This window comes from Lepidochelys olivacea (genome assembly GCF_965140295.1).
Source record: "Lepidochelys olivacea isolate rLepOli2 genome assembly, chromosome: 8".
Classification (NCBI taxonomy): Eukaryota; Metazoa; Chordata; order Testudines; family Cheloniidae; genus Lepidochelys; species Lepidochelys olivacea.
The window spans coordinates 106,753,344-106,771,925 of record NC_140418.1 but is presented as its reverse complement, the minus strand read 5'-3'; the positions used below and the strand labels follow the sequence as shown (position 1 = coordinate 106,771,925).

At 49.7% G+C, this 18,582-nt stretch overlaps 1 protein-coding gene across 3 annotated transcripts in view; it reads left to right on the top strand.

The window, feature by feature from the left end:
- The first annotated feature begins 362 nt into the window (after positions 1-362).
- The window catches only part of DMAP1 (DNA methyltransferase 1 associated protein 1), a 48,900-nt gene continuing 30,680 nt past the window's right edge, over positions 363-18,582 (top strand). The window contains exons 1-4 of one of the 3 annotated variants that reach the window (XM_084637628.1): positions 363-536; positions 3,829-3,938; positions 6,543-6,634; positions 7,736-7,931. In XM_084637628.1, coding sequence (XP_084493754.1) covers positions 3,837-3,938; positions 6,543-6,634; positions 7,736-7,931 — 390 coding nt within the window. In that variant the 5' untranslated portion in view covers positions 363-536; positions 3,829-3,836. Of the gene's footprint in view, positions 537-914; positions 1,042-3,058; positions 3,082-3,828; positions 3,939-6,542; positions 6,635-7,735; positions 7,932-18,582 lie in introns of those variants that run through there. The other 2 variants (XM_084637627.1, XM_084637629.1) reach the window with 2 other exon arrangements.

Sequence of the window (18,582 nt, the reverse complement as noted above, 5' to 3'; positions counted from 1 at the left end):
GGAATGGAGCCCCGGGAAATATTTTCAACCCCCCTGGGGCTTTTATAGCATTGGGGGGGGGGGAGAGGAGATAGCCATGGGGGCTCCAGGAAATACTCCATGAACATTTAAGCCCAGGCTAGTTCCCTTAACTCCTTCTGCTGCGCTTGGCCATGGGGGAGCTGAGACGGGTGTGCGGCGGGCGGGACTGGGGGGCTCAGGGGTGTGGAGGGGGGTGATGGGAAGCAGGGAGGAGTGGTACACAGGCAGGGGGGCAGCAGGGGTGGGCCCGGGGAGCAGTGTGTGCGAGGGGCTCCCCCTGAGAAGCAGCGCCCACTGGGCCGAGGGGGGAAGGGCCAGGGCGCCCCTGGCGGTCAGTCCCGGTGCCAGGGATGCGGGGACCCGGCCCCGAGGACCCCCCCGTCCCGGGCTCCACCGCAGGGCTAGGGCTGCGGCTGCTCCCCTCGGGGCGGCGCTTCCAGCGGCCCGGACCCCGGCTCCAGACCCCGCTACGACCCGGTCGCTGCTGCCCCGGAATCTCCTGCCCGAATAAATCCGTGAGTCTCCAGGGTGCCCCGGGCTCCCACCTCCGGGCCTCGGCCACCGCCTGCAGCCCTGACGGGGGCGGGCGGCTGCCGACCCCAGCGCCCCCGGCTCCTGCAGAGGCCGGAGCGTGCCCGGGGCTGGAGGCCCGGCGGCGGGGGTGGGGGGCCCGGCTGCTCGGGGGGCTCCCGTGCCGCAGCGGGGCCGGCCCCTCCCTGAGGCCGGGCCCCGAGCTCGCAGGACCCGGCTCTCGAGTCCCCGCAACGTCGGGCCCGTCCCGGCGGGAACATGACCCCAACGGCAGCCCCGGGACCGGCCCGCCCCGGGGCCTCGGACTGCCCCCCCCCGCCGTGCCCCGCCCCCGGCCCAGGCTCCGAAGCGGGCGGGCGCCGCGTTCCGTCCCGCTCACAGTCCGGGCACTTCCGCTTCGTGGCGGCGGAGACCGGAAGTGCCTCTGGTCGGACCCGGTTCGTTGTGACACCAGCCTCGGCTCCGCTGCCGCGGGTAGCACCGGCCCAGGTGGGGGGGTCTGAGGATGGGGTCGGGTCCTGGGGGGATGGGCTGGGGGGGTCTGAGGATGGGGTCTTGGGGGGATGGGCTGGGGGGGTCTGAGGATGGGGTCGGGTTGGGTCCTGGGGGGAAGGGCTGGGGGGGTCTGAGGATGGGGTCGGGTTGGGTCCTGGGGGGAAGGGCTGGGGGGGTCTGAGGATGGGGTCCTGGGGGGTGGGGCTGGGGGGTCTGAGGATGGGGTCGGGGTCCTGGGGCTGCGGTTGGGGGGGTCCTGAGGATGGGGTCGGGTCCTGGGGGGTGGGGCTGGGGGGTTCTGAGAATGGGGTCGGGGTCCTGGGGGGAATGACTGGGGGGGTCTGAGGATGGGGTCGGGGTCCTGGGGGGAAGGGCTGGGGGGTTCTGAGGATGGGGTCGGGGTCCTGGGGGGAAGGGCTGGGGGGTTCTGAGGATGGGGTCGGGGTCCTGGGGGGAAGGGCTGGGGGGGTCTGAGGATGGGGTCCTGGGGGGAATGGCTGGGGGGGGTCTGAGGATGGGGTCAGGGTCCTGGGGGGATGGTCTGGGGGGGTCTGAGGATGGGGTCAGGGTCCTGGGGCTGCGGTTGGGGGGGGTCTGAGGATGGGGTCGGGGTCCTGGGGGGAATGACTGGGGGGGTCTGAGGATGGGGTCGGGGTCCTGGGGGGAAGGGCTGCGGGGGTCTGAGGATGGGGTCGGGTCCTGGGGGGTGGGGCTGGGGGGGTCTGAGGACGGGGTCGGGGTCTTGGGGGGAATGGCTGGGGGGGTCTGAGGATGGGGTCCTGGGGGGAATGGCTGGGGGGGGTCTGAGGATGGGGTCAGGGTCCTGGGGGGAATGGCTGGGGGGGTCTGAGGATGGGGTCAGGGTCCTGGGGGGATGGGCTGGGGGGGTCTGAGGATGGGGTCCTGGGGGGAAGGGCTGGGGGGGTCTGAGGATGGGGTCGGGTCCTGGGGGGTGGGGCTGGGGGGGTCTGAGGCTGGGGTCGGGGTCCTGGGGGGTGCGGTTGGGGGGGTCTGAGGACGGGGTCGGGGTCCTGGGGGGAATGGCCGGGGGGGTCTGAGGACGGGGTCGGGGTCCTGGGGGGAATGGCTGGGGGGGTCTGAGGATGGGGTCGGGGTCCTGGGGGGAAGGGCTGGGGGGGTCTGAGGATGGGGTCGGGTCCTGGGGGGAAGGGCTGGGGGGGTCTGAGGATGGGGTCCTGGGGGGATGGGCTGGGGGGGTCTGAGGATGGGGTCGGGTCCTGGGGGAATGGGCTGGGGGGGTCTGAGGATGGGGTTGGGGTCCTGGGGGGAAGGGCTGGGGGGGTCTGAGGATGGGGTCGGGTCCTGGGGGGAAGGGCTGGGGGGGTCTGAGGATGGGGTCCTGGGGGGATGGGCTGGGGGGGTCTGAGGATGGGGTCGGGTCCTGGGGGAATGGGCTGGGGGGGTCTGAGGATGGGGTCGGGGTCCTGGGGGGAAGGGCTGGGGGGGTCTGAGGATGGGGTCGGGGTCCTGGGGGGAAGGGCTGGGGGGGTCTGAGGATGGGGTCGGGGTCCTGGGGGGAATGGCTGGGGGGTCTGAGGATGCGGTCAGGGTCCTGGGGGGAAGGGCTGGGGGGGGTCTGAGGATGGGGTCTTGGGGGGAAGGGCTGGGGGGGTCTGAGGATGGGGTCGGGGTCCTGGGGGGAAGGGCTGCTGGGATAGTGAGTTTGTGTGTGTGGTTTTTGGGAGGGGTGTGAGGGGGTGAGAGAACCTGGATTTGTGCAGGAAATGGCCCAACTTGATTATCATGCACATTGTGTAGAGAGTTGTCACTTTGGATGGGCTATCACCAGCAGGAGAGTGAATCTGTGTGGGGGGGTGGAGGGTGAGAAAACCTGGATTTGTGCTGGAAATGGCCCACCTGATGATCACTTTAGATAAGCTATTACCAGCTGGACAGTGGGGTGGGAGGAGGTATTTTTTCATATTCTCTGTGTATAAAGTCTGCTACAGTTTCCACTGCATGCATCTGATGAAGTGAGCTGTAGCTCACGAAAGCTCATGCTCAAATAAATTGGTTAGTCTCTAAGGTGCCACAAGTACTCCTTTTCTTTTTAATAAATAAGTAGAATTCCAGGCACTTTATTGTGTGTGGAGCTTTGGATAAGACCTTACAAATGCCGGTCTTCTCTGCTCTGTGTGGGCACTAAAGATCCAGTGGGGTCACTGTCATGATAGCGAGAGAGCATTTGGCTAGAAATGTCCCCTTCTTCATTGTGTGACAGTGGGTGCCACCCCAGAGGTGGCTGCATCTCTGTTGGTGCAGTACATATAAAGTTGAAAATATTTGGTAAATTTTGCATTATTTTATGTTGGAAAAGTCATTTTTTCCCTCAGCTTGTCAGTAGTTTTAGACTTGACCTCTGTCCTCCGTGTCAAAATAATTTGGTCATTTTAAAGATATCTGAAGCATCTAGTGCTGGCCATTTTTAGAGACAGGTTAGTGGGCTAGAAATACCTTGGTGTGAGCCAGTATGGTGATGTCTCTGTTCTCTTCCAGGAACAGGTACCCCTCACTGGTACCCCTCATTTTCTATTGCTAAGCATTTGAAGAACAAAGTCCATTTTAGAATCAAATAAAATGTCTGCTGAACGAGGATGAATGACTTGGTCTGTTTGCCCTGTGGGGAGGACGGGCAAGGGCTGCTGGACACTGGAGAGGGATGAGCAAAGTGATTCATTTTTCAGAGGATAATCTGCATGTATGCCCTGTGGATGCCTGTTCATAGGGCTCTTGTTTTGACAGCTGTGTTTCTGCCCCCAGAGAGCAAGATGGCGACGGGCGCAGATGTGCGGGATATTCTGGAGCTGGGGGGTGTGGAGTCAGAGAACACGGGAACCATCAATAAGAAGGACATCATCAATTCTGATAAGGTACCGGGTTATGGGCCTGAAATCTTTGCCCTAGACACCAACTTGAAAATCACACTTGTGTCTGAAAACTTTTTACCTACTGTTCTCACAAGTGTCATCTCAAATGACTATAACTGAAAGAGACTGGAGGAAAACAAATATTTCTTACTATTATAGTTGTTGACTTGGGGCATTTCCATGGAGTATATGGCATCTTACATGTACGTCCATTTCCTGGCTTCCCTGTATCTTCAGTTACCCATCTCCTTGTTTTCTGGAGGGTTGTGTTCACAGAATCCAAACATTTTGTCAGAAATCTAAACAGTCAAATGCCAAATGTCTGGCAAACTCAAGAAGGGATGGCTTTGAGGTTAAGGCGTTGAAAATGGGACTTGGGAGACCCCGAGCTATGTCTCTGTCTTGACCACAGGATCTGTGTGTGACCTCGGGCAAGTCATTTAGGCCTTATCTGTATTTGCGCTGTACCCCAGTTTCCCACCTGTTAAATGAGTATAATATTTCTTCCATACTTCACAGGGGCATTGTTGTGCTTAGATGCTATGGGGATGGGACAATATAAACCTGAGAGATGGACAGGAACTCCAGATCCAAGAGAACCAAGACTGTAGCATAGGTCTCAGACTGCGCAATTAGAGATGAAACTATATAATAATAGAATGCCATCACACTCAAAGCACTCCCCAGCCACTGTTTCCTCTCCATTGAAATGTCTGTCTCCACACAGAAGTGCAGCTCCCTGGGGCTGCCTTGTCATCAGTGCAAAGACTAGTATAACTGGTAGTACTGAAAACCGGTGAGAGAATGTGCATGATTGGAGTGTTAAAATCACTAGCTGTGACCTGTGCATGAAGGACAGAGTGGATAAAAGAGTTGTGGGGTGGCACTCTGCCTTAAAGACGCCATTACTTGTTTGAAAGTTATTGATAACTCAGACCCACAGGATCTTGAATGCATAAGGATCACTGTGCTAACTAACAAAGCCAGGGACAGTATATTGGTGTGGATCTGTTATGTGCCACCAGTGGAAACCAGAGACCAGGATGAGTTAACCCTTAAACACCCGTCTGTAATGTGTGGAAAGATAAATAGTGTTATGGGGGACTTCAGTTTGGGGGAGACGCTTTAGAGTTCTTACGCAGCCAGTAATAAAACACCACTAGTTTTCCCAGAAATTCTAGATGATCATTTTCTAATGCGAAAGTAACTTGAGGTAACTCTATGTTAGACATCATTATGACAGATAAAGATGAATTTATCAGTGGGCTGGAAGTTGGTGTTTGCCTAGGGACCAATGATCATGACATGATTACATTCAATATGAGCAAATAGAGGACAGCACCAACCAGTAATGTGTACACTTGGTGCTTTCAAAGGGTTAATTTCCCAAAGCTGAGGAAAAATATGAGAAAAATTGATTCAGAGGAAATATGTAGACAGAAAAATGTAAATGAAAATTGGGAGTTTTAAAAGAAGTATATTAGATGGCCAAAAAGCCACAATCAAGAAAGAGGACAACTGATTAAAATCCCGTCCTAGCTCCGTGACAGAGTGAAGGCAGCAGTCGTGGGGAAGCAACACTCCACAGCTGGCAGGGCTAAGGAAAATAAAGAGTTTTTAAAGTATATTAGTAACAAAAGAAATTCCAAGAATGGTATAGGCCCATTACTAGGTGGAGATGTAAAACTGTTAATGATGCAGAAAAGGTAGAAGTGTCCAATAAATATTTCTGTTCTGTGTTTGGAAAGATGCATGACAATGAAGTAGTTTCCAGTACCTTAGTAACTAAGGAGGGTGTTAAACAATATCTCCTAGAAATAAATACTTAAAAATCAAGACGCCTGGATATTTTGCAACCAAGAGTCCTAAAAGAGTTGTCTTGAGGAGATCTCTCGCTCACTCATGTTCATTTTTATAACTCTTGGAATACTGGGATAACGCCAGAAGAGTAGAAGAGCTCTAATGTCCCAATATTCAAAAAGTGCTAGCTGGAGGAGTAGGGAGGTGACTTTATCTCTGTAGATGGCAGTGGTGAGATCGATACGGGAATACTGGATCCAGTTCTAGTGTCCACATTTTAAAAAAGATGTTGAAAAACTGGAGAGGGTGCAGAAAAGAGCAACAGAAATTATTTGAGGGCTGGAGAAAATGTCTTACTGTGAGAGACTTTAAGAGCTCAGTCTGTTTAGTTTATGAAGAAGAAGACTGAGAGGTGACATGATTACAGTGTATAAGCACCTTCCTGGGGAGAAAATTCCGGATAGTAAAAGGCTCTTTAATCTAGCAGAGAAAGGCAGAACAAGGACCAATGGCTGGAAGTGGAAGCCAGACAAAGTCAGTGAGAAGTAAGGCACACGTTTTTAACAGTGAGCGTGATTAAACCACTGGAACAAACTACCAAGGGAAGTGGTGGATTTCCCATCTCCTGATGCTTTCAGATCAAGACGGGATACCTTTCTGAAAGCCAAACACAAGTTATTGGGCTCCATACAGGGATAACTGGGTGAAATATAATAGCCGGTGATATATAGAAGAAGTCAGTCTGTGTGATCTAATGGTCTCTTCTGCCTTAAACTCTCAATCTATAACCAAAATCTTCTGTTTCAGAAAAAATCCAAGAAATCATCTGAGACGCTGACATTTAAGAGGCCGGAGGGGATGCACCGAGAGGTTTATGCGCTTCTCTACTCCGATAAAAAGTAAGTGTCTCTGGTTAGTGTTCTGCACAGTTTCATGGGAGAACTGGCACCCACCAATGGCTCCAGTCTGTCAGTGCCTGGCCTAGTCACACTTGGAATCTTTGACAATCCAGCCCCTAAAATTTAGCACCTTCAGTCTTATCTCCTCCAGGCTTTTTATCATTTTTGTTTCTCTTGTTTATATTTTCTTTCTCATTCCAGAATGGGGAGGCTCTGCTCTGTGCATGTGATGAGAAAAGTGCAGTCACTCCAGAGCTACATCACCTGGGGCAGCATATATGCCCTTTTGTATCTAATTCCCCTGTGTGTGCCACCGGGAGCAACACCAGCTTTTGTTTCCGCAAGTGTTATGCTGCAACCTCATAGACTTTAAGATCAGAAGGGACCATCATGATCTAGCCTGACCTCCTGCACATTGCTCACTGCACAGAACCTCACCCTGTAACAGACCCTTAACTTTTGGCTAAGTTACTGACATCCTCAATTCATGATCTAAAGACTTCAAGTTTATGGAGAATCCCCCATTTACACTCGTTTAAACCTGTAAGTGACCCATGCTCCATGCTGCAGAGGAAGGCGAAACCCCCTCAGGGTTTCTTCCAGTGTGACCAGGGGGAAAATTCCTTCCTAACCCCAAATATGGCATTTGCTATGGACTGTGCTATCGGCCCAGAGGTCTCTAGCACTGTCTTCTTTCCAGACAGCTCTTCCTTTCAAACGCCTTCATGCTGTTTGTTCCATCTCCAGGTCCAGGCATGTGACTTTCCATTGACACACAATGAATCTCACCTTGCTAGCAGGCTCTGCACCCTCATCATTCTTTATACCATGGTGGCTTTGACTCCCCTTTGGAGCTCTCAGTGGTGAGCTTGAGTTGATTCAGGGCGATTGCGGGGTGGATGCTGTTGCGTGACCCAAAGCCAGAATGTCACCCCGGAGCTATGTGGTGTCTGCGTCCTGGGGGGTGCAAAACCAGGAATGGGGCTTGAACCCAGGTCTCCTGCACTACCTACCACGTTGCCAGGATCCATGGCAAAGACTCTCCAGAGGAGTGCAGTGCAGACTGCTGCTTCTCTCAGCTGGGCCTTCTCTCCTCTGCAGGGATGCGCCTCCTCTGCTGCCCAGTGACACGACGCAGGGCTACCGCACAGTCAAGGCGAAGCTGGGCTCCAAGAAAGTGCGGCCCTGGAAGTGGATGCCTTTCACCAACCCCGCGAGGAAAGACGGGGCCATGTTCTACCACTGGAGGAGGGCCGCAGAGGAGGGAAAGGATTACCCCTTCGCCAGGTTCAATAAAGTAAGTGGGAGCATGTGGGGATGGGGGAAGTGGACAGGCTGGCTGTCATTACGCAGCAGGGAGCTACCCTCTGCACAGTGTCTCAGATGAGAGCCTGAGAAGCAGGGACTCACGCTATATTGGGCAGTAGCATTTTCAATTGCAGTCTGGCCTGTGACCTCAGGCTGCAGTCTCACCTGATCCTTCGAGCTCAGTGGGTTTGGAATGGGATCAGAGCTTGGCAGTACAGCCTTGGTGCTCCAGGGAGTGCTGTGGGTGATTCAGTAGGGGGCAGCGTTGTTCCCTCTGCGTCAGCACTGGCTCAGAGCCCCATCATGGATCTCGGGGCTGCTGTGTAGCAAGAGGGCTCATGTCTTGAATGATACTTAAAGATAAGGTCTTTACCCTTGTCACCCTGGATCATGTGGCAAATTTTGGGTGTTGGCTGCAGTTTCCTTGCCAAATTCCAACACAAATAATTACGTTCCACCTACCTGAAGTTTCCACTGGGGTTTTCGTTGGGTGTGGTACAGTTAGTGTTCCGTGTTTTCAGTTTTTATTTTTATTTTATTTTTTTTACAAATATCTGGGAACTTTTCAGTATTTATTTTCCAAACATTAAAACTAGGATGAAATTGGGTTACAAATAAAAAAATCGGGGGGGGGGGGGGGGACTTTTATAATATCCACATTTTACGACTATAATTTAAGATTTTTTTTTTTAAAATGTTTAAAGGTGTATTTTGTCTCTCAGACCTAGTAGCTTGTCCAGAAATCCTGGTTTGTGTACGCTCAGGTAATGGTCTTCAAAAGTCTCCTCACTCATGTTGAGCCTCTTGCTGTCTTGGAGGTAGTCCCACTTTGAAAATAAGCACTCTGCATCGGTAGAACCAGGGGGTGCACTCCCTCCATGCCACTTTGGTGACTTTGGGAAGTGTGTCTGGATGACTGTTCCACAAAGCCAGCACATCCAGTTTTGGGTTGTCAGGGGTGGGCAAGTTCACGTGAGTAGTAAATTCCCCTTTCAGATTTAAAATTTCCTCTTTAGTGGTAAATGGTTGAAACACTCTGGCATAACGATCATAGTCTGCTGTAAAATTCACCTGGAGGAAGGGGTGCAACACCTGAATGACATTGCAAAAAGAACCTTTGGCACCAAACACTTTGAGGTTCAGATTACGGGCCACGGTCATCTCCCATTTCTCCCTGGGTGTTCTGTCAAAGGTTTTAAATAATTTTTTGTTTTCTCATGTTCCGGGGTCAGAAGGATTTCTAGAAACAGCTGTGTTTTCTCGCTGTATCTTTCTCCTTCAGCTTTTGTGCTTAATTCAATTGAGACTTTGGTTAGCATGATCCGGTAAACGTCTGTATTGGCAAACGTGTTGGCAGTAGTCAGAGAAAACTCCGGTGTTTTCTGTGTGTCGCACAGTGATTGCAAGTTTTCAACAGTGACCATTACCCTGGTGCGCAGAATCTCACAGTCACCCTGGTTATCTGCCTGTCTCTTCAGAGTTTTTCTTTAGAACCAACAAACTTGGGCTGATCTAGGAGATGTAGTGGCACACTCTACACATGATTTACACAGCAGGCAGTGAAGTACAAGCTCATCTACTGATGTGGCCCAACCATGGTGGGTAAACAGCAGTCGGCTTTGCGCTCGTCTCACACTGTGTAAAACACAGCCTTCAGCCTGTTCGCATGCTTGAAAACGGCCCCAAATCCAGAGATGCAAGATTTCACGTCTTTCATTTCCTCCGTAGCAGTTGCTGCTGACGGCGCAATGTTAATCAGATGAGAAGACAGGTAATACATAGCAGCTCTGGTTTCTGATGGAGTTTAATCTCTGTGCCAGCTTAGCTATGCAGGAAGCAGAATCTGCGTTAGTTGTGGCCACGTTTTCCCAAGTTAGTTGGTGCATCTCAAACATGCCAGTTATTGCTGCATCGACAAAACGGCTGTCAGCAGAGGGGATGAATGTCACGTCGGCACAAAACAATGCGGGTTTATTCGCTTTGAAATCAAAACCTGAAAACAAAAGGCCAAAGAATCGGACGGTCCAAAGCATCAAGGAGACTTGTCAAAAATCAGACTAGGCAGCACATTTCCATCAAGTCGTTCCATTGGTTTAGGTGCTACCGCGTTGCCGTTTTCTTTCAGATACTTACGAGTGAGGTTGTCTGCGTTAGGAAGGGTTTTGTAGCTGGACAGGATTGTCGTATAAAGTCATCAATAGGCTCCTCTGCAATTAACAGCGGTCGTTGGGTGAAACAAAGAGCACGTACAGATTCATTGACACAATCGTGCTGTGTCCTCCCTTTTGTTAAAGCCCTGGTGAAAGCTCCTGATATTGACTGTTTGTCCTGAAGCTCGCTTTCTTCTTTAAGCTTCTTGTGTTGCTTGCTTTTGCCTTTGACATGCTCCTTTATCCTGTCAGCATGACCACTGACCTCAGTGCTGCAATATTTGCAGCACAATGCATCCTCTTTGTGCCTGTCTTTACTTTCCTTGGAAAGTTCTAAGCTCTGCTTTCCTGTTGGTATTCGGGCATAGATTTGTGGTTTTTGCTCCATGTTTGCCTTTTTACCTTATCTTTACCTGTGGAGGATTGATTGTTTAAATTCAGCACTGCACTAAACGGACAGGCAGGCAGCATCTCTTTGTGAGCCAATCGTAGTGCTATATTAACATTGCTTGATTTTTCTGACCTCCACCGTGTGTGTGTGTTCTGGGTTGTACACTGCGGAACTGCTTCATTCTCAGAGCCGCAGCACACAACCATCGCGTAAAGTGTTAGTGTTTAACAAAAATAAGTACCCATAAGAATGGCCAGACTGGGTCAGGTCAAAGGTCCATCTAGCCCAGTATCCTGTCTGCTGACAGTGGCCAATGCCAGGTGCCCCAGAGGGAATGAACAGAACAGGGAATCATCGAGTGATCCATCCCCTGTCGCCCATTCCCAGCTTCTGGCAAACAGAGGCTAGGGACACCATCCCCCCCCAACCTGGCTAATAGCTATTGATGGACCTATCCTCCATGAACTTATCTAGTTCTTTTTTGAACACTGTAGTAGTCTTGGCCTTCACATCATCCTCTGGCAAAGAGTTGCACAGGTTGACTGTACGTTCTGTGAAAAAATACTTCCTTTTGTTTGTTTTAAATCTGCTGCCTATTCATTTTATTTGGTGACCCCTAGTTCTTGTGTTATGAGAAGGAGTAAATAATACGTATTTACTTTCTCCACATCCGTCATGATTTTATAGATCTCTATTATATCCCACCTTAGTCGTCTCTTTTCCAAACTGAAAAGTCCCAGTCTTATTAATCTCTCCTCATACGGCAGCCATTCCATAACCCTAATCATTTTTGTTGCCCTTTTTTGAACGTTTTCCAAGTCCAATAGATCTTTTTAGAGATGGGCCGACCACATCCGCACGCAGTATTCAAGCTGTGGGCGAACCATGGATTGATATAGAGGCAATATGATATTTTCTGTCTTATTATCTGTCCCTTTCTTAATGATTCCCAACATTCTGTTCCCTTTTTTGACGACTGCTGCACATTGAGTGGATGTTTTCAGAGAACTCTCCACAATGACTCCCAGTCCCAAGATCTCTTTCTTGAGTGGTAACAGCTAATTTAGACCCCATCATTTTATATGTATAGTTGGGATTATGTTTTCCAATGTGCATTACTTTATATTTATCAACATTGAATTTCATCTGCCATTTTGTTGCCCAGTCACCCAGTTTTGTGAGATCCTTTTGTAGCTCTTCGCAGTCTGCCTGGGACTTAACTATCTTGAGTAGTTTTGTATCATCTGCAAATTTTGCCACCTCACTGTTTACCCCTTTTTCCAGATCATTTATGAATATGTTGAATAGGACTGGGCCCAGTACAGAGCCCTGGGGAACACCACTATTTACCTCTTTCCATTCTGTATCATCCGTTTATTTCTACCCTTTCTTTCCTATCTTTTAACCAGTTAGGAATCCATGAGAGGACCTTCCCTCTTATCCCGTGACAGCTTACTTTGCTTAAGAGCCTTTAGTGAGGGGCCTTGTCAAAGGCTTTTTGAAAGTCTAAGTACACTATGTCCACTGGATCCCCCTTGTCCACATGCTTGTTGACCCCCTTAAAGAATTCTAGCAGATTGGTGAGGCATGATTTCCCTTTACAAAAACCATGTTGACTCTACCCCAACAAATTATGTTCATCCATCTGTCTCATAATTTTGTCCTTTACTATAGTTTCAACCAGTTTGCCCGGTACTGAAGTCAGGCTTACCGGCCTGTAATTGCCAGGATTACCTCTGGAGCCCTTTTTAAAAATTGGCGTCACATTAGCTATTCTCCAGGCATTTGGTACAGAAGCTGATTTAAATGATAGGTTACAAACTACAATTAGTAGCTCTGCAGTTTCACATTCAAGTTTATTCAGAACTCTTGGATGATACCATCTGGCCCTGATAACTTATTACTGTTTAGTTTGTCAATTTGTTCCAAAACCTCCTCTAATGACACCTCAATCTAGGACAGTTCCTCAGATTTGTCACCTAAAAAGAATGGGTCAGATTTGGGAATTTCCCTCATATCCTCAGCCATGAAGGCCGATGCAAAGAATTCATTTCGTTTCTCCGCAATGGCCTTATCGTACTTGAGTGCTGCTTTAGCACCTCGATCAGCCAGTGGCCCCTTTGGTTGCTTAGCAGCTTCCTGCTTCTGATGCACTTACGCATATTTTTGCTATTACTTTTTGAGTCTTTGGCGAGCTGTTCTTCAAATTCTTTTTTGCCCTTCCTAGTTATATACTTAATTTGCCAGAGTTTATGCTCCTTTCTATTTTCCTCACTAGGATTTAACTTCCACTTTTGAAAGCATGCCTATTTGTCTCTCACTGCTTCTTTCACTTTGTTGTTTAGCCACGGTGGTGCTTTTTTGGTTCTCTTACTATGTTTTGTAATTTGGGGTATACATCTAAGTAGAGCCTCTATTATGGTGTCTTTAAAAAGTTTCCATGCAGCTTGCCGGGATTTCAACGTTTGGCGCCGTACCTTTTAATTTCTGTTTAGCTGCCGCCTTTTTTTTGTGTAGCTCCCCTTTCTGCAATTAAATGCTACAGTGTTGGGCCGCTGTGAGGCTTTCCCCTCACAGTGGGGATGTTAAATTTCATTACATTATGGTTACGGTTACCAAGCGGTCCAGCTCTATTCTCCTCTTGGACCTGATCCTGTGCTCCATTTAGGACTAAATCAAAAATCCAAAAAAATTGAGTGAATTGATAAATGGATGTAAATCAGTAAAAATTGAACTCCATTAATTAAACCTGATAATTTATCGGTAAAAGTGGAAAACGCGGAGCACTAAGTGCAGTTTACTTTGCTTCCTGTCCTAGGGTACGTAGCTGGTGTTAGTTCCAAGCTGTCCATTTGAAATGTTGCTGTGCTTTGTTATAAATAGCTGCTGTCTTCTGTGTCAGACATGACTGTGGTTCAGTGGCTAGTGTTTTTATGTAAATATATGTAAAACCCACAAAAAAGTGTTAAAAGAACATTATTAAGGTTGCAAAGTCAAGCACAGAAGAGCTAGGAAATGCCAGAATTAAGGCAACCTTAATTCGGCCCCCTTGCTCATGTGCTTACGATAGTCGTTAGTGACACGATCACATACTCGTTTTTTCCATAGGACCCATAGGATCAGGGTGAATGAGGCTCACTTCCTGAGCAGCTGTTCATTGTGTCGCCCCATGCCTTACTCACAGCACACTATTCAAACCTTGCTCTGAAGACAGAATGACTGCTTTCCTCCTGGGCTTTGCTATGTTGCACATTACTACAATATCTTAGTATTTCACAGGCATTAACAAATTTATTTTCACAACACCCTCTAAGGTGATGGGGTGGTGTTTTCCCCGTTTTACAGTTGGGAAACTGTGGCACAGAGAGGTTAAAATCCAAAAGTATCCACTAATTCTGGGTGCCCAATGTGAGACAGCTTGGACCTGATTTTTCAGAGTATTTAACATGATATAGTACTTTATATCATAGAATCATAGAATATCAGGGTTGGAAGGGACCTCAGGAGGTATCTAGTCCCACCCCCTGCTCAAAAGCAGGACCAATCTCCAATTAAATCATCCCAGCCAGGGCTTTGTCAAGCCTGACCTTAAAAACTTCTAAGGAAGGAGATTCCACCACCTCCCTAGGTAACGCATTCCAGTGTTTCACCACCCTCTTAGTGAAAAAGTTTTTCCTAAATATCCAACCTAAACCTCCCCCACTGCAACTTGAGACCATTACTCCTTGTCCTGTCATCTGCTACCACTGAGAATAGTCTAGAACCATCCTCTCTGGAACCACCTCTCAGGTAGTTGAAAGCAGCTATCAAATCCCCCCTCATTCTTCTCTTCTGCAGGCTAAACAATCCCAGCTCCCTCAGCCTCTCCTCATAAGTCATGTGTTCTAGACCCCTAATCATTTTTGTTGCCCTTCGCTGGACTCTCTCCAATTTATCCACATTCTTCTTGTAGTGTGGGGCCCAAAACTGGACACAATACTCCAGATGAGGCCTCACCAATGTCGAATAGAGGGGAACGATCACGTCCCTCGATCTGCTCGCTATGCCCCTACTTATACATCCCAAAATGCCATTGGCCTTCTTGGCAACAAGGGCACACTGCTGACTCATATCCAGCTTCTCGTCCACTGTCACCCCTAGGTCCTTTTCCGCAGAGCTGTTCCAAACACAGCTCCCACGGACATCAGCTGCAGCTGATTGCTCCGCACCTCTGCAAATCAGACCCCAGAGTCTCAAGTCAGGCACCAGGAATGAGGAACACACAGGGAGCCCTGTGAAAAGTTTGGATTAAGTGACTTGCCTGACATCACACAGGAACTCTGTGTCAGGGGCAGGGAGAGAATCCAGTTGCCCAGGGCAGCATTCAACTCCTTTAACCATAAGACCATCCTTTCTCTTCCTGCAACAAACGGGGCCAGGTCCTACAGACAACAGCCTCCTTCAGTGCACAGCCCTGATTTGTCCCCAGGGCAGGGCCAGCCTGTGCCAAATGAGGCAGGGTCCTGTGGAAAAATAATATGTGACCATGTAATTAAAGACTATATCCTGCATATGCACAAGAGGCAACCTGAACTCTGGCGTTTCCTAACTTTGGAGGGCTGGACTTTGCTGCATTCATAATATTCTTTTAGTGCCATTTTTGTGTGTGTTATTTCCTAAGTTTTAAAAGCAAACTGAAGAAACAAATTTCATCACCTGGCATCATATTGACACCCCCACACGTCGTCGGCAGGGTTGGAACCTTTAGATCCTCCACACACACCTCTGCCACTGAGTTAAGAGAGTAACTGATAGAGGATGGCAACCTACTACCTACTAAGGTCAGGCTTGACAAAGCCCTGGCTGGGATGATTTAGTCGGGGATCGGTCCTGCTTTGAGCAGGGGGTGGGACTAGATACCTCCTGAGGTCCCTTCCAACCCTGAGATTCTAGGATTCTATGACACTACTGCTACCTGGACCAGCACCAGAGGGGGATAAAACACTTTGCCAGTGCGTTGCACAGATATTGCTGAGGGCGGAGGAATGGTGAGACTCAGGATTGTTGGGTCCCATTCCAGGCTCTGGAGGGGAATGTGCTCTAGTGGGTGCAGACTCTTTTGCCCCTTTTCTCCCCAAGCTTGACCCCTTTTGCCTGTCTCCTTTCCCCTTAGTCTTTTCATCACCGTCTCAGTCTCAGTTCCTCCTGCTTAGGCCCTCGTTTGATCTCTCTCCCTCCCTCCCACCAGGTTCTCCATCCCCACTTGCTTCCAGACCTCTCTCCAATCTCAGTGCACCCCCTCCACTTGATTTCGTGTCAGCCTGCCAAGCTCCATGCAAAAAACCCCACTAAGGAGTCGGGCAGCTGCATTCCCCAGGAATTGCCAGACTGGAGCAGACCCAGGGTCCATCCGGCCCAGAGTCCTGTCTCCAGCAGCAGGCAGTGCCAGACGCTTCAGAGCTAAAACCCCTGCCGTGGGAGATTTGTGGAATAGCGTGCTGCTGCTGTTTTAATTATTTATCATTTATGCTGCAGGCGCCGAGAGGCCCATTCAGGGCCCGATTGTGCTGAGTGCTGGGCAGAACGCGTCGTAAGTGACAGCCCCTGCCCCAAAGGGAAGCTTTTCCCTGCTTCCTGCCGTTTAGTGGTCAGCTTATGCCATGAAACACAAGGGTTTCCCTCTCTACCTGAGCTAACATGACTGGCTGCTCTCAGTACCCATATATGGGTTTAATGGGTCTTAGAATCCTGCTAGGCTCTTATCAATGAGATCTGGTGGAGATGAGTTCACCGGTTGGTTAATTTGTTTGATAAGCAAGCTTTTCCTTTTTTCCCTTTGAAATTTTCTACCTTTCCCTTTAATTGAGTGTCCCCTCATTCTTGCATTGTGAGAGGTAAATAGAAAACCTGATCTCCCTTCTCTGTCCTCGTCATTAAGTTGTATTTCTCTCAGGGAGTGAACAGTGAAGTGGCGAAATTTGCAGATGTTACAAAATTATTCAAGAGCTCATAAAACCGGAGGACGGGGCAACAAAACGGCAGATGAAATTCAACACTGATAAGTGAAAAGTAATGCACATTGGAAAATGTAGTCCCAACTATGCATACAAACTGATGGTTCTAAATTAGCTGTTACCTCTCAAGAAAGAGATCTTGGAGTCACAGCAGACAGTTCTCCAAAAACTTCCCCTCAATGCACAGCAGTGGTCAAGAAGGCTAACAGAATATTAGGAAAGGGATAGAAAATAAGACAAAAGAAATCATAATACCACGATATAAATCTGTGGTACGCCCATACCTTGAATACTGTGTCTAGTACTGGTTGCATCATCTGAAAAAGGATATGATGGAACTGGAGAAGGTTCAGAGAAGGGCAACAAAGATGATCAAGGGTGTGGAATGGCTTCCATGTGAGGAGAGACTAAAGGGATTAGGGCTGTTCATTTAGAAAAGCGACAACAAAGGGGGAATGTGATAATGTCTATAAAATCATGACTGGTGTGGAAAAAGTGGATAGAGAAGTGTTATTTGCCCTTTCTCGCAATACAAAAACCAGGGGTCACCCAATGAATAGGGAGCAGGTTTAGGAGGAAGGACTTTTTCACACAATGCACAATCAATCTGTGGAACTCATTGCTATGGGATGTTGTGATAGTCAAAAGTATACCTGGGTTCAAAAAAGAGCTAGATCAATTCATGGAGGGTCCATCAGTGGGCATTAGCCAAGATGGTCAGGGATGCAACCCCATGCTCTGGGGACCCTAAACCTTTGAGTACCAGAAGCTGGGAGTGGAAGACAAGGGTGGGCCACTCCAGCTGCTCTGTTCTGTGTGCTCCCCCTGAAGTCCTGGCACTGGTCACTGTCAGAGAGACAGGGTACTGGGCTAGATGGGCCATTGGTCTGATCCAGTGTCCCATTCTTATGTTCTCATTCGTCTCCTCTCTGAGCTAATCATTCCTAGTCTTTTCATCTAATCATTCTTGCTCCTCGCCTCAGAACCCCATCTCCTTTCGCTGTCTCTCTGTTGAGACGGGTGACCAGAAGTGGAGAGTGTTCCAAATGAGCAGTAGCCCTAGTGGTTACCGGGTCTGGAAGTGACCAAGACCTGGGTAATGTCCATATCCCAATCTTCTTGCCATGCATCGAGGAGGGAAAGCCTCGTTCGCAGTTGCTACTGATTGGAACTCCGGGAGAAGCCAAAAATCCAGCAGGGCTCCAAGCTTGTGCTCCTTGTTCTGAGGGCAGATACAGCCCCCTGAACTGAAAGAGCAGACACAACATCTGCCGTCTGGAGGGGCCGTTCCCGTCTCACTTCAGTCCTGTCCACTCAGCCAGCCATTACCCAAGCCCAGCACTTGACAGGCACTGCACTGTCTGGGCCTTTGAGAGGTGTGAGAGCGGAGTGTTGTCAGCCTGCTGCTATGCTGTAGCCAGGCCTTGTCCACTGCTCTACTGGAGCACAAGTCTGGCGGGGCATGCCATGGGCAGCACACCAGGGTCCCCGTACGGTCCCTGGTGTCAGGCTGCTGACAGATATCAGATCAGCACATGGACACCGGTGCCAGGAGGTGGCCACCAGCTATCAAGACCAGGGCAGTCTCTGTGCCTCTCCCAGGTCTAAAGTCAGAAGAAAAGGAGTTCAGGGAAATGTGAGGAAGGGGCCAGGGACTGTCAGCTCTGCCTCGCCAGCACCTTTCTGCAGGCCAGGGTACTTCTGTGGCCCTATTCCCGTAATATTTGAGCAGCTCACAGTCTCGAATGTATTTCTCCTCTCGGCACTGCCGTGAGACAGGGCAGCAGGTGAGGCACGGAGAGCCCGAGTGACTGGCCCATGGTCACATGGGAAGTCTGGTAGAGCAGGGCCTTGAACCCGCATCTCCTGTGTTGTGGCCTAACCTGCAAAGGGTTCAGTGATTGGGCAGCAATTGGCAGGGCTGTCAAGCCGATTCACAAGGTGACGTCCGGGTATCCACAGTCGAGCTTTGAGGGGTGCCGGCACTGTGCCCACTCGCAAGGGGCACTGATAATCTCTGCCCCTGTCGCACCCAAAATACCCCTGCCAGGTGTTAGCAGGTACCATGGATGGGTCAGAATGCCAGACTGGAGCCTGGCTCTCCTC